Source organism: Malaclemys terrapin, chromosome 17 (assembly GCF_027887155.1).
Source record: "Malaclemys terrapin pileata isolate rMalTer1 chromosome 17, rMalTer1.hap1, whole genome shotgun sequence".
NCBI lineage: Eukaryota > Metazoa > Chordata > Testudines > Emydidae > Malaclemys > Malaclemys terrapin.
This window is the reverse complement of record NC_071521.1, coordinates 6,716,375-6,729,391: the sequence shown is the minus strand read 5'-3', so window position 1 is coordinate 6,729,391 and position 13,017 is coordinate 6,716,375. Positions and strand designations below refer to the sequence as shown.

The 13,017-nt window shown below is 42.0% G+C and overlaps 1 protein-coding gene across 5 annotated transcripts in view; it reads left to right on the top strand.

The window, feature by feature from the left end:
* Nucleotides 1–275: 275 nt before the first annotated feature.
* The window catches only part of SEC16A (SEC16 homolog A, endoplasmic reticulum export factor), a 42,027-nt gene continuing 29,285 nt past the window's right edge, over nt 276–13,017 (top strand). For all 5 annotated transcript variants that reach the window (XM_054007213.1, XM_054007215.1, XM_054007212.1 and 2 more), the window contains exons 1-2: nt 276–394; nt 8,343–12,261. In XM_054007213.1, coding sequence (XP_053863188.1) covers nt 8,422–12,261 — 3,840 coding nt within the window. In that variant the 5' untranslated portion in view covers nt 276–394; nt 8,343–8,421. The remainder of the gene's footprint in view (nt 395–8,342; nt 12,262–13,017) is intronic.

Genomic DNA, 13,017 nt, shown 5'->3' with positions numbered 1-13,017 from the left:
ATTGATTAGCGTTCCCACCAACCCTCAACGCGCATGCGCCCGACCCTGGCGGTCTTCGGCGGACACCCGCCGGTGAGCGCCGAACTCTTAAAGGGATGGTGACATTTTCTGTCCGCCGACGCAGGTGAGTTGACACCCGCCGCCACCCGACGAACCCTTTAAGCAACTCAACGGAGAGCGGAAAGAAACAACATGTGGGTGGCGTCGACGCGTACGCGCCTGCGTCACCGCGTGCGGAGCGTGACACGTCGGCGGCGGTGGCCATTGGAGCCGGATGTTCCAAGATGGTGGAGATTGTTGGTGTTGCGGCTGCTGGGACGGGGGGAGGCGTCTGCTGCTGAAGGGGCTTCGCCTGCTGCGTGCGCCCCCGGGGGGCCGAGCCGGGCTCCGCCAGGTGAGGGGAGCGCGCCGGGGGCCCCAGGAGGTGGGCTGAGGGGTGGGCTCGGGTAGGCGCTGGCTGGGGCAGCCGGGGGGCTGGCAGGGAGTGGGGAGGGGGAAGCTTGGAGGGGGTGGGCGGGAGTTTGGGGGGCGGCTGGCCGGGGGGAGGGGAACCCGGGGCGGAGGGTGGCAGGGAGAGGAGTAGAGTCGGGGAGGTGTCTCTAGGGTGCCGCCTGGCCGGGGGAAGCCTGGGGCAGTAAGAGGTGTGGATGCTGTGTGGGAGAAGTCTGGAGGTAATTTGGTTAGGTCTCTGGCGGGGGAGGGGATGGGGGGGCATAGCCTGGGGAATGTAGCTAAAGACTTGCTGGGCTGTGGGGTTAAAAATGCCTGGGCAGCTCTTCACATTGAGAGAAAGGATGGCCCAGTGGGTCGGGTGCTACCGTAGGACTTGGGAGCCCTTGGGCAAGTTACTTAGACTCTCTGCCTCGGTTCTGTATCTGTAAAATGCAGATCTTAGCGCTCTCCTAACAAACAGGGATGTTGTGAGGTTAAATGCATTAAAGATTGCGAGGCACTTATTGAGTAATGGGTGGCATACAAGTATGATGTATAGACAGTTGGGGTGGAAGGTCCAGCACTGGGTACTTCAGGGACTGGCTGTTTATGTATCAGAGGGGTAGCCGTGTTAGTCTGAATCTGTAAAAAGCAACAGAGGGTCCTCAAAGGTGCCACAGGACCCTCTGTTGCTTTTGGCAGTGTATGATTACCCCAACTTCTCGGATGTATTCATATTGGTCCCCAAAACATGGTACCTAGTGTTCCCACCATGGACAACTCTGATTTTTCTCTGGGTGCCTTTGTGGCCTATAAGCAACAGAAGCAGCTGTAGAAAAGGGATTTCTTGGAAATCCTGAAGTTGGATTGGGGTCCCTGATGTGACATTTCATGATATTGCGACATGGTGGTGCTCAGATGTTGCAATGTATGGGTTTATACTGTCTAATGAATTTGCAAAGATGGCAGTTGAAATTTCTTCCCCTCCACCTATTTGATTGTGTTGGGGAAACCCAAGCTCCGCAGTAGGTTAGAGTGTATGATTGCAGGTCTTACTTGTGGGTAGATGTGGTGAATTAAGGCTATTTTGAAAGTATGTCTCTTAGTGTAAATGTCTTTGTTTATTTTCAAAAAGGCATTTAAAGTGAGCCCTTCAAAACCAAAGTCACCCTTTTTCAAACTGTTGTAGCTTCTTAACCCTGTGCATAATTGAATAGGAAAGACTGAGTATCAGCTTCAGAGTAACAGCTGTGTTAGTCTGTATCCGCAAAAAGAAGAACAGGAGTACTTGTGGCACCTTAGAGACGAACAAATTTATTAGAGCATAAGCTTTCGTGGACTACAGCCCACTTCTTCGGATGCATATATCCGAAGAAGTGGGCTGTAGTCCACGAAAGCTTATGCTCTAATAAATTTGTTAGTCTCTAAGGTGCCACAAGTACTCCTGTTCTTCTTTTTGAGTATCAGCTGATGATGGCTGAGTATTGCCTGAAAAAGTTGGGAACCACTGACCCTAATTAACTAGTAATTTCCCTTCCAAACTAATGGAAAGGTTTATGTTGCTGTTGTCTGAGGGCTGCATGTTCAGCTCTATGTTCTTGGTTCCAGGAGCATCTGAGCAATATTTGCATTTATATGGAAGCTGGTAGGAAGTTTTCTGCATTATTGTTGTAGCATGATAGTGTTCCACAGTATGTTAGATGTCATCCATACATGCAGGAAGATGAAGTGCATGTTCTGGACAGCTTATGGTTTGTGGCCCTGATCCTGTAATTGGATCCGTACGAACACAGGGGGTTGCCCATACAAATTCGACTGCAGGATTGTGGCCTAAGATGTCAAGTAACATATAAAAGGTTTGGGAGACTAATAAATAATATAATCGAATTTTTAAAAAGTGTTCAGTTGTTATGCTTCTAGGGTTGGAGAAAAACTACCTTGCAGAATAGGATTCACTTAACGCTATAGGCACTGGTGTCCTTTTGCAGGATCTTCTGTGATAATACAGTAAAAGCTGTGTTATCTGGCCATTTACCAACCAGAAAGCTTTAGAAACCGGCATTTCTGATATCTCCCAATACAAATCTTCAGTAGGGTTGCTAGGCTACCTACATGGCTCCACGGGGCTCCCCAGAAGCGGCGACATGTTCCTGCTGCTCCTAGGCGGAGGAACAGCCCTGGGGGGCTCCGTGCACTACCTCTGCCTTGAGCGCTAGCTTTGCAGCTCCCATTGGCCGGGAACCATGGCCAAAGGGAGCTGCAGGAGTGGCATCTGCAGACGGAGGCAGTGTGTAGAGCCGCCTGGCCGCACCTTCACCTAGGAGCAGCAGGGACATGTTGCCGCTTGTGGGGAGCCGCCCGAGGTGAGCGCCGCCCGGATCTGGCACCCCAAAACTCCTCCCATGCCCCAACCTCCTGCCCTGCACCCCCTCCCACACCTAAACTCCCTTCCAGAGCCTGCGCCCCACACCCTCTCCCGTGCCCCAGCCCTGAGCCCCCTCCGACACTCAAACTCCCTCCCTCCATTGTTAAGTATAACTCTTAGTTAACTGGAATTTTTAACTAACCAGCACCCCCCATTCTCCAACACGCTGGATAACAAAGCTTTTACTGTATAAATTCAGTTCACAAGCTCTTACCTCTTACTTTGCTTGTGTTGAAAGCATAGCAGAGATGTTGAGGAAACTTTGGATTCCTGTCATCTCAGCTAAAGCCACAGTTGCCTCTGGATCTTGTTTTGATAGTTAAAATTGCTTAATTGGGGCTGTTTTGCATAAAAATATTTGACCCAAGATCTTCAATTAGAATATTGATTACAGATTTACCTAACTGTATTTTAGCTGTTTACGTATTCCTGCAATGCTGTTGACAAACTCTTGTAATAGATAACTAATTTAACTACTTTCGTTTGTGTGTATTGTAGTGTCGTACATGGGTTACGGTACACTAAGGATGTTAGGAAGGAGGTACACAACATTGAAAAGCTCTTTGGAGAAAGTAATAGGTCTTCCTTCATTGTTCACTGCTTCATGCTAACATTTGTCACGTTTCGCTTTAGTAGTTGCCATTTAAGCTCCACAGAAAATTCTAACATAAACAAAGAGAATGTTTCCAGATTATACCACGGTGTATCATTTGCTCCATTAAGATCCTTTTCAAAGAATTAAGAAAGTTGTAAAAACTGATACCATTTTAGTTCTGATCATTTGTTATAAGCTTTATTTACTTAGGCTGGGTTTGGGGTAAATGATCACCTCAAGTACACCTGTTGCATTCAAACTTCACTAAGTGTTGCAGATGCTATTCAATGGTTTCTTGTTTGGGTACAAATCCTGATCCATTGCAAAAATTCAGATTTCTACTAAGATGTCACTCTTGACGCACAATAAGTTGTAAAAACGAAGGATCATATGAATATAAATATCTTACTGTGAATTGCAAGAAATTTGTGGGATTGGGAAAAAATCTTCTATGAACTATTCGGCATGCTTAAGTAGAGAACTGTGTGTGAATAAATCATGTCAGACAGAAGTTGATCTTTCTGAAACACTCCCTATGCTGTATTTTTTTCAATAAATTGACTTGGGGCTATGTAATAATATTAGTTAATACAGAATTCAATATAGAATTAAATCCAATATCTAGTCAGACACTAGACAAAATGCAGACATAAATGTTTTATCCTTTGTGGATAATACTGAAAGTTAGATGTGGTGGTGATGTCATAACCCTCAGGACATTATTAAATTAATTAAGAACACCAAACATATCTCTTCATAAAGTATGTTGCTAAGAGGCAACAAGAAAGAGGGGGGAAAAAAAAAGCTACAGTCTGGTTCTTGAAATTGCATTGCAACCTGAGTTTTAATTAGTTGGCCTCTGGAAAGACAGTCACATGAGCTTTCAGTGGAATTATTTTGCACACTGAGCGATCGATTCTGTAAACATGCTAACAAATATTACTTTGAGCAATCACACTGACTATGTTGGGCCCTCAGTCTGACTGTTCTGAAATGTATTCATACATCTTTTAGATATTACTTTAACTCTTAAAGCTTAAGCCCAATTTTTCAGATTTTAGCTATATCTTTTTGGGGTGTTCTAATGACTTTATTTTTTTTTATAAACAGTTTATTTTCCTTTGTTTAGGTGTTGTCTACAGGGGAAAGCTTTTTTAGTATAACTAAAGGAGTGAATTTAAGCTGACACAGTTGTAGCAGTATAACCCCCTGTGTGGACACTCTGGCAAACTCTCCTAGTGGAGAGACAGTTTGTAACAGCAGAAGAATGTTTTGGCCAGTATAACTTACACAAGTTCCCTGAACAAAATAAGTTATACTGAGAAAAGGAGTTTGTTGTTATAAACCGCAAAAACGCTAGGGCTTTTGCCGGAATAGTGATGTCGATCGGGAGTGTGATTTTTTTTTTTTTTTTTTTTTTTTTTTTCACCTCCTACTCCTAACTGACATAGCTATGTTAGCAAAACTTTCAAGTGCAGAGCAGGCCCAAGAGTGGCTTTTTTTGCTTTATTTTATGTTACTTGGGGAAGAGGTTTAGGCTAAATCAAAAAAGCCACTCTTACACTGGAGTATCAGTGTATCTATACCTGGATAGCTATACTTTGATATAACTGGTAAAACTTTAAAAAGCAACGAAGAGTCCTGTGGCACATTATAGACTAACAGAAGTATTGGAGCATAAGCTTTCATGGGTGAATACCCACTTCGTCAGACTAACACGGCTACCCCTGTGATACTTGGTAAAACTTTGTTTTCGGTAACCTTTCAGGGGCTGCCATTTTTATGCAATTGTAGATTTTCTGTAGCCATTAGGTGACTAACATTTAGTAGGCCATTGTGCATTATCAACTAGTAAAACTTTGAGATGCAAGAGTTTCCACCCTAGATGGGAACACTCTAGTTGGATTAGCTTTGAGATTATTGCATAGCCATCATTGTTCTCACTTATTTAAAACAAAAACATCTGTTAATTTTAAGTTTTGGAAGAAAGATTTTTTTTCCACATTAATATTGTTGATTAAAACTACTTGCTTTCATCACTTTAATAACCTGCACAGTTTGTATTTTTAATCTCTTATACACCTTTTCTACTTGCTGTGTGTGATCTGTTTATTAACTTTGATCCAGAAAAGGTTGCATCTTCCTGGCTTGGGCCTCTAAAATAAGTTTGTGGTTAGAATTCTTTATTTATTCCCGAGGTCCACAAAAAAGAGAACAAGTAATTAATGAAAAGTAAGACTCTTCACTAATTTTGAATTTGTTAATTATCAGTTGTTACAAGAACACTGAAGATATTAGTATTTTGCTGTTTTGTGTGTGTTTGATAGGATATTGTTAGGAACAAAGTCCCTCTCAGAAATGTGGAAGTCAACACTTAAATTATAAAACAACTGATTTCTCTACCCAACTACATTTTCAAAAACAAGTTTTTGGGTAAATTAAAAAAATGTATAAACTGGAAATAAACATTTTGTTCACAAGAGATTATGGTTTCCACTTGAACTATTGTCTTACATTTCTGGTTTCCACTTTCCCATGCATTGCATGAGAACAACTAGTAAAATGAAAACAAACAAAAAAATAATTTTAGTGTAAAAACCTGAAAACTTAATTGTGGAAAAATAAGTATAAGGGGATGTCCAAAACAGATTCTTAGACGCATGTTTATTTTCTAAGTGTGTAGAATCGGGAGCTGCTGACTAGGCAGGGTTTCCTGGTAACATCCTGGTTGGCAGTAGTTGTGCCTTGCTGGAAAACCTTCTCCCAGATATCAAGGCAGAGAGAAATGATTACAATATTTGAAAACTCTTTGAATTGTTAAGTGTGTTTTGTAGCAACTAACATTCCCTGACATGGATTAAGCATGCAACTGTTTTAAAAAAGAATTTTAAAGAAAAATTGAAGTTATGCTTGAAACTAACAAACCCAAGTTCAGTATTTCTATTCAAAAGCCTCGCATTAACTCAATTCTTCTGCTCCTCCTCCCCATCTCAACAAAAGATTTACATTGGCTATAAAGCAATAACTAGAACATTGTAATGGTGTGCATTGGCCCTTTGGTCCCCAAAGAGGGGGACCCCGATAGCTGACCCCCTCCTCAATGATCCCACTTAAAGAGGGGCTGCATTACCATGACCTATGAGCTACAGTAATACAAATAATAAATAGTAATGAGAGATTGTATTGATTAGAAGCCAGGAGAAGTTGCCTTTGGGAGATATATAAGGGCTATCCTGCTCATTGGCTTATGTGCTTTGTGTTTTTTGAAGTTTACTGATTTTAAAGCTTTACAGAATGAATGCAGCTAGAGATTTTTTGCCAAGATTATATTTTGATTAAGCTGAAACCCCAGAGAGAGGTTTTTGCATTTAACCCCTTCTCTAGCTGCTTAGCGCCCGATGCAGTCACAAACTTCGTTCTGTTGTAGTTTCTTAACATACAACTCTTGCTATCAAATCACAAGTTGCATAACCAGAAATTTAAAGGTGGTTTTAAATAGGTTTTAGTTATCTGATTGCCATTGACTTTGGGAGTCCTATTGCTAAACCACTGCACAACTCTTGGTTGCCTTTTTATTATGAAGGATAAACAAAAATGTATCCAATAGATGACACAACTACTCTGGATACTTTTCTCTCCATGATGCGAACTACATTAATAGCATATTTCTATTAAAGAAAGGTCCCACTGTATAGTACAGGACTAGTAGTAATGCCCCAGATCTCATATAAATCACCATGGCTTGTTTTATTTTAATTTTTTTTATGTGGTACAGTATTATAAATGGAAAAATACAAGGTCTTAACTAACTTATGAAAACTGCTATTGCACAACCCACTGAATTCTTATAACTGATACCAGTGAGTTTAAGTTGAGATGGAAAACTTCCAAAACAGTCCTATTAAAATTAACCAGAGAGCATATATATTTTGACGAACTTTACAATAGAATTCAGACTGTATTTTAAGTTTTAAATACACCTCTACCCCGAAATAACGCTGTTCTCAGGAGCCAAAAAATCTTACTGCGTTATATCCGAATTCGTGCTATATTGGGTCGCGTTATATCAGGGTAGAGGTGTACTCTGCTTCTGGTAATGTCTCCCTTCCCTTCCTCCTTCCCCTTGCCCCAGAATGTCTTGCAGTGATAAAAGTGGAATGTACTGAATTAATGCACATAACATTTTATGTACTTTATATGGATTTCTTTCTGAAAGTAATTTGCTTTTATTCCATTCATACAGCCCTTCCTGTGTTTAAATACAGCTCAAGCTAAAACGCGTTCTAAGAAAGTATGAGAAGCTGATAGTTTTCTTCACTGAGCGTTCTTTAATATCTTCCATTAGTGCACTACCACTAACTGGTGCTACCAGTGGTGGGAGTGCTAGTGTAGCTCAGTTGCTGATGTTTTTGCCACTATATTGTCTAATCTTGCTTAAAGCAAGTCTAGACAACGTGATGGTATAAATGTCACTGCACTAGTGCTACTGCTGTTAGTATGAGACTTTACAGAAGAGCTCAACGTCAGTGTAAACATTGCCTGGGTCCAAACTGTATTTAAAAACATTTCCCTGTGGGTTTTTTTTTAAACATTGTTTTTAAAATGGCTTGGCTTTACTGACCGGCCAAACAGTGTTAGATGAACCTTGTGTATAAATACAATGATAAGTCCGGTGTAATGAAAACTCAATGTGTGAAATAAATATACATTCTGGAAAAATTGGCAAATATTTTATTTTTGGGAATCCTGTGTCTTCAGCAGATCACTTTCTGAAAATTCTTTCTTTTAGGAAAAAAAAAAAAAAAAAACAGAATGAGATTTTTTTTTTTAAATGCTGAGTTTTCTTATTGTGGGATGTGAAACTAATTTGTCTTATGTTCTCCTTTACAGTGTGGGGAAAAAGGAAAACCTGTCTACAGCATTCATTGGTGGTTCTCCAAACAGCATTTGACCTTGCTAGAAATTCGTCATGCAGCCACCTCCACAGACAGTTCCAGCAGGGGTTGGTGGACCGCCGCCTCCTGCAGGAATTGCTCGGAACACGTATTGGCGAAACAGCCCATTTAGTAGACGGGCAAATGCACCAGTCTCAGGAGCAACTGCCCCGGTGCAGCCTGTGACAGACCCTTTTGCATTTGGCAGGCAAACTCCACAAGGTTCCCTGTTAGGTAATCCATCCAAAGGCAATCCCTTGGTTATGCCAGGTCCTGCTCCATCAGTGTTTCCTCGTCCAGCTGGTGTGCATTGTTCTCAATCATATGCAGGGGATAATTCTCATGGACTGCCTACATCTTTACCGACATCTGTATCTCAACCAGAAATAACTTCAAATACATTTTCTAATGTGGTGACTCCTTCATCACCAGCACATATTATAAATAGCACTGCAGAAATGCATCAAATGCATCCAAATGCAGAACATAACTCTTCAGCACAGTCGCTTTATAATACAGGAGCAGCACATGAAAGTTCTCTCAGTGGACATCCGGCTATGGCGCATGTGGCAAACAGACCCCTAAGCAGACAAGATATTAATAGGGATCCAAGCAACACTAGTTCAGTGCCTACAGTAGCACCATTCCTCCCTCCACCTCTTCAACAAACCCCACCTCAGTGGAGACCCATTCACGAAAACCTGCAGCCTCAAGTTCAGAACTACTGGCCCTACACTGAGCCACCTTCTCCGAATGCAGTTTATAGCGTTTCTCACTCTTCAGCTGTTATGTCCCATCTTCCTCCCCAAGCAAATCTGCATCAGGGGCATGTACAGCAACATATTCCACAAAATACTGGGCAAGCACCTTTGCCCATTGGTGGTGAAAAGAATGAGATAAGCAGCTTCCCAGTTGCCAACCACCATGTGAACAGCTTTCAGCCTGAAAATATGTTTAGACAGAATATAAGAATGACTAATCCTTGGCCAAGTCAACCTTACCAAGAACAGTTTTACCCACAGCCTCTTTTACCAGACTCTGGTTTTGTTAATCCCATCACTCAAGAAAATAACCCACAAAAACAATCTCAAAATGTGTCTGAAACACCAAGTGGACATACATCCACAAATGCAGATTCAGGAACTCTCTCCATGTTTTTCAAAGGGGATGAGGCAGAAAATGAAGAAATACTTTCATCAGAAAAAAATGATCTGTCCGGTAAAGCTAACTATGATGCTTGTCAGGTAAATTCAGGGCATATGTATCACCAACCACTGCATCCTCAGCAGGCTGCAGCTAGTGTTCTCTCTCAACCACAGATTAGCACAAGCTCAGCTAATGAGGCAGTGCAAAAGGGAATGGATGTCCAATATTTTTCTAAAACTATAAGCAGCCAGCATGAGACTCAGACCAGTAAAAACTCTATGTATATTAGTGATGACAAAGCAAATGTTAGCAAAGCTCGTGAGAATGTTGGGTCGCATTATGAAAATGTTGAGAATCTGGAATGCATTCAGAATCAAGAAGTTCTGCCAAGCGAACCACAGAATATTAATCGCTCATCCCCAGGTGTAGGTTCTGATCTGTACAGATATGGGTCACTGCCAGGGCAGTTGCCTCCAAAGAACACCGTTGTGAGCCATGTGGAAAGAGGACCAAATCTAGAGGCACCCGATTCGTTACCTCATCCTGTCCGATCCGATAGTGTATCCTCAAACTACAGTAACATAAGCCACAAGAGTCTTTCTAGTTCAACAACTAGACCTCAAGAGCTTGTTGGTACATTTATTCAGCAAGAAAGCGGGAAGCCTGATGAGGAGTCCTCTGCCAGTTTCTTTAAGCAGATTGACTCCTCTCCTTTGGGAGGAGATTCGAGTGAGCCAAATGTCAGCAAGAATTACCATAGTAATCTGTCCCAGCCTCCAACTCCAAGTCCTCCCAAACCTACGGGAATATTTCAGACAAGTGCAAATAGTTCTTTTGAACCAGTAAGGTCCCATGGGGTTGGGGTAAAACCTGCAGAGGTTGACCAAGCGAAGATGGTGGTTGAATTAAGAGAGAACCACCCAAACCAAAAGAATACTAAGAAAAGTACAGCTATGCCAGCTGCCTCACCAGGTAATCTTGAACAGCCGCCAGATAACCTGGAAACTATTTTCATGCCCCAAATACATCCGTTGCCTCTTACAGTCACTGGTGAACCTGGAAACATGTTGCAGCCTGCTAGTGGACCTGTTGTGGAAAACATACAATCAGTACCTGAGAAAAGACCCTCAACAAGAGCACAGGGAGCAACTAAAAAGTGTGAGAGTCCAGCAACAACTCTCTGGGCTCACAATGAGTTACCTAACTTTGGGGGCAATGTTCTTCTAGCCCCTGCTGCTCCTGCAGTGTATGTACCTGCCAAACAGACAGTGGAAATTATTCAACCGCCTGAAGAAGGGCTGTCTAGTCAGCAGCCAAATAAACCAGAGTGTGTTCCTGTGCAACCATCCCAGCATGGAAATGCATCTTCTGAAAACCTTGAGAATCCTCCCAAAATGGGGGAAGAGGAGGCACTTCAGTCTCAGGCAAGTTCAGGTTATGCAAGTTTGTTGTCTTCTCCACCCACGGAGTCTCTGCAAAATCACCCTATCTTGATTGCCCAGCCTAATCAAAGCTATAATTTGGCTCAGCCAATTAATTTTTCTCTTTCTTTATGTAATCAGCTAACCAGGAATGAAAATCATGTTTCACTGAAAGATCCTGGAGTTGAAGATAAACCTGTAACAGGACTCCAAGCTCCACATGCTGGTGGGATCCTCTCTGGGGAAAATGTGCCACTGTCTGTAATGCAGGTTGGATCTTCAGTTAATACACCTCCATCTTCTAATCTGTCACATTCTAATTTATTACAAAGCCCTGTTAATTCTTCAGAAATCACCTCAAATCAATCCACAAATTTGTTGATGCAACCTCCATCTCAAACTCCAATTAATTTGGCTCCAGAAGGTAAAAAGAATGTTAATTCAGAAGGTTGTCTGCCTGAATTTGCTAGTAAACCAGGATCTAACTCAGCTGTTTCTCCTGGGACAAATCTCCCCAGTGGAAATGCAAGTGTGTTGTTAGTCCCACCAGTGAATACCATGGTGCCTAATAATAATTCTACAAATGACTCCCATAGTCATGAAGAAACTTCTGGAGCACTCGATTTTACAGTAACACGGACACTGGACAAAAGCAAGACCAGTAATCCTGTACAGATGCATAATCCATTACTTTCTTGTGGTCCGATATTTCCTCAGCAACCAGTCAATCATGCTAGCCAGGTGGGGCCAGACACACATGACAAACAACATTTCTATCAACAGGTAACAAAAGATGTGCAGCTTCAGGCTCCATCAGACAGAGCCACACAGGGGGCATTGCTTTCTCAGCAACAAAAGCAAGCTGCTCAAATGCCACAAACAGTACCTTCTGGGCAGTCCTTGGTTCCTTCAAATTATCAGATGGCTTCAGGAATTAAACCTACCCAAGCACCACAGCGACAAGAGAATCAGGTGCCAACTAATAGGTATTATCCAGTGGGTCCCCCAGAGGGTAGTTCAACACAGCCACCAACAAGCTATAGTCAAACAAGTCCTGATAAACAACCATTTTCTGGTCAGTCATTGAGTGCTCCAACTTCATCAGCATCTGTTACCACCAGTCATCCAGCCATGCCAACCATGCAACAAGACCAGAATCCACCACCTTCTCAGACTCCTCAGGATGCCTGTGGGCCACCACAAAACCCCTACTACTATTACAGACATCCTTATGATGCTTATCAGACTCCATATCCACAGCCTTACCCTCCCCTGGATCCTAGAACGGCAGCTCATCTCTATTACCAGGTAGAGCAGGAACTTTTTTCTCTTCTTTCATAATTGTATTGATGTATTTAGTAACTTCATTATGATGCAAAGACAAAAAGAAGTGTTGGAAGTGATCAAGAATATAGCATTTATCTTGAAAGATTCACTTTATATTTCATTATAGAGAGAAATCACAATGTCTAACATAATGCAAGAACTCAACAAAACTGTAGGTAATGGGAAAACCTTTGGAAGGATTTTTTGATAACGTTTTCATTACTAACTGGCAGCTTTAAAGCTAACAAACATGATGCATATCTGATGTCAGAAAGCAGAATCAAAATTCATAGAAAAATCAATTTACAATCAGGAGTGTGAAAACCCAAACGTATAAAGACAGAACTGAAATGGTGGATAAATTATAAACAGATTTAAGATAGGAAATGAGTATTAATACTGTTAGCAGTCACTGTCACTCCTGGAAGTTATCGGAACACTGTTTTCTTGGTCTGTGTGAAAAAGATGGTGGTTTCAACTTTGTCCGAGTGGGACGGATGTCCAAATCCTAAAAATGCCCTACCTCCCAGGTGGGACTATTGACAATTTCAGAAGTATTTTCTTAAATTGGGTTTTAAGGCACCTTGACAGGCAACAGTGTAGCCATCTGTATCCTTTGTGGCAAGATAATGTACTTCAGTATCCATGGCTGTCAATACAGCATCTTTCGTGGGTGCTAATTTCAGATTTTTAAGGTGGTGGGGAGAGGAAGAAGGGAAATTGAGTGGTCAGAAGGGG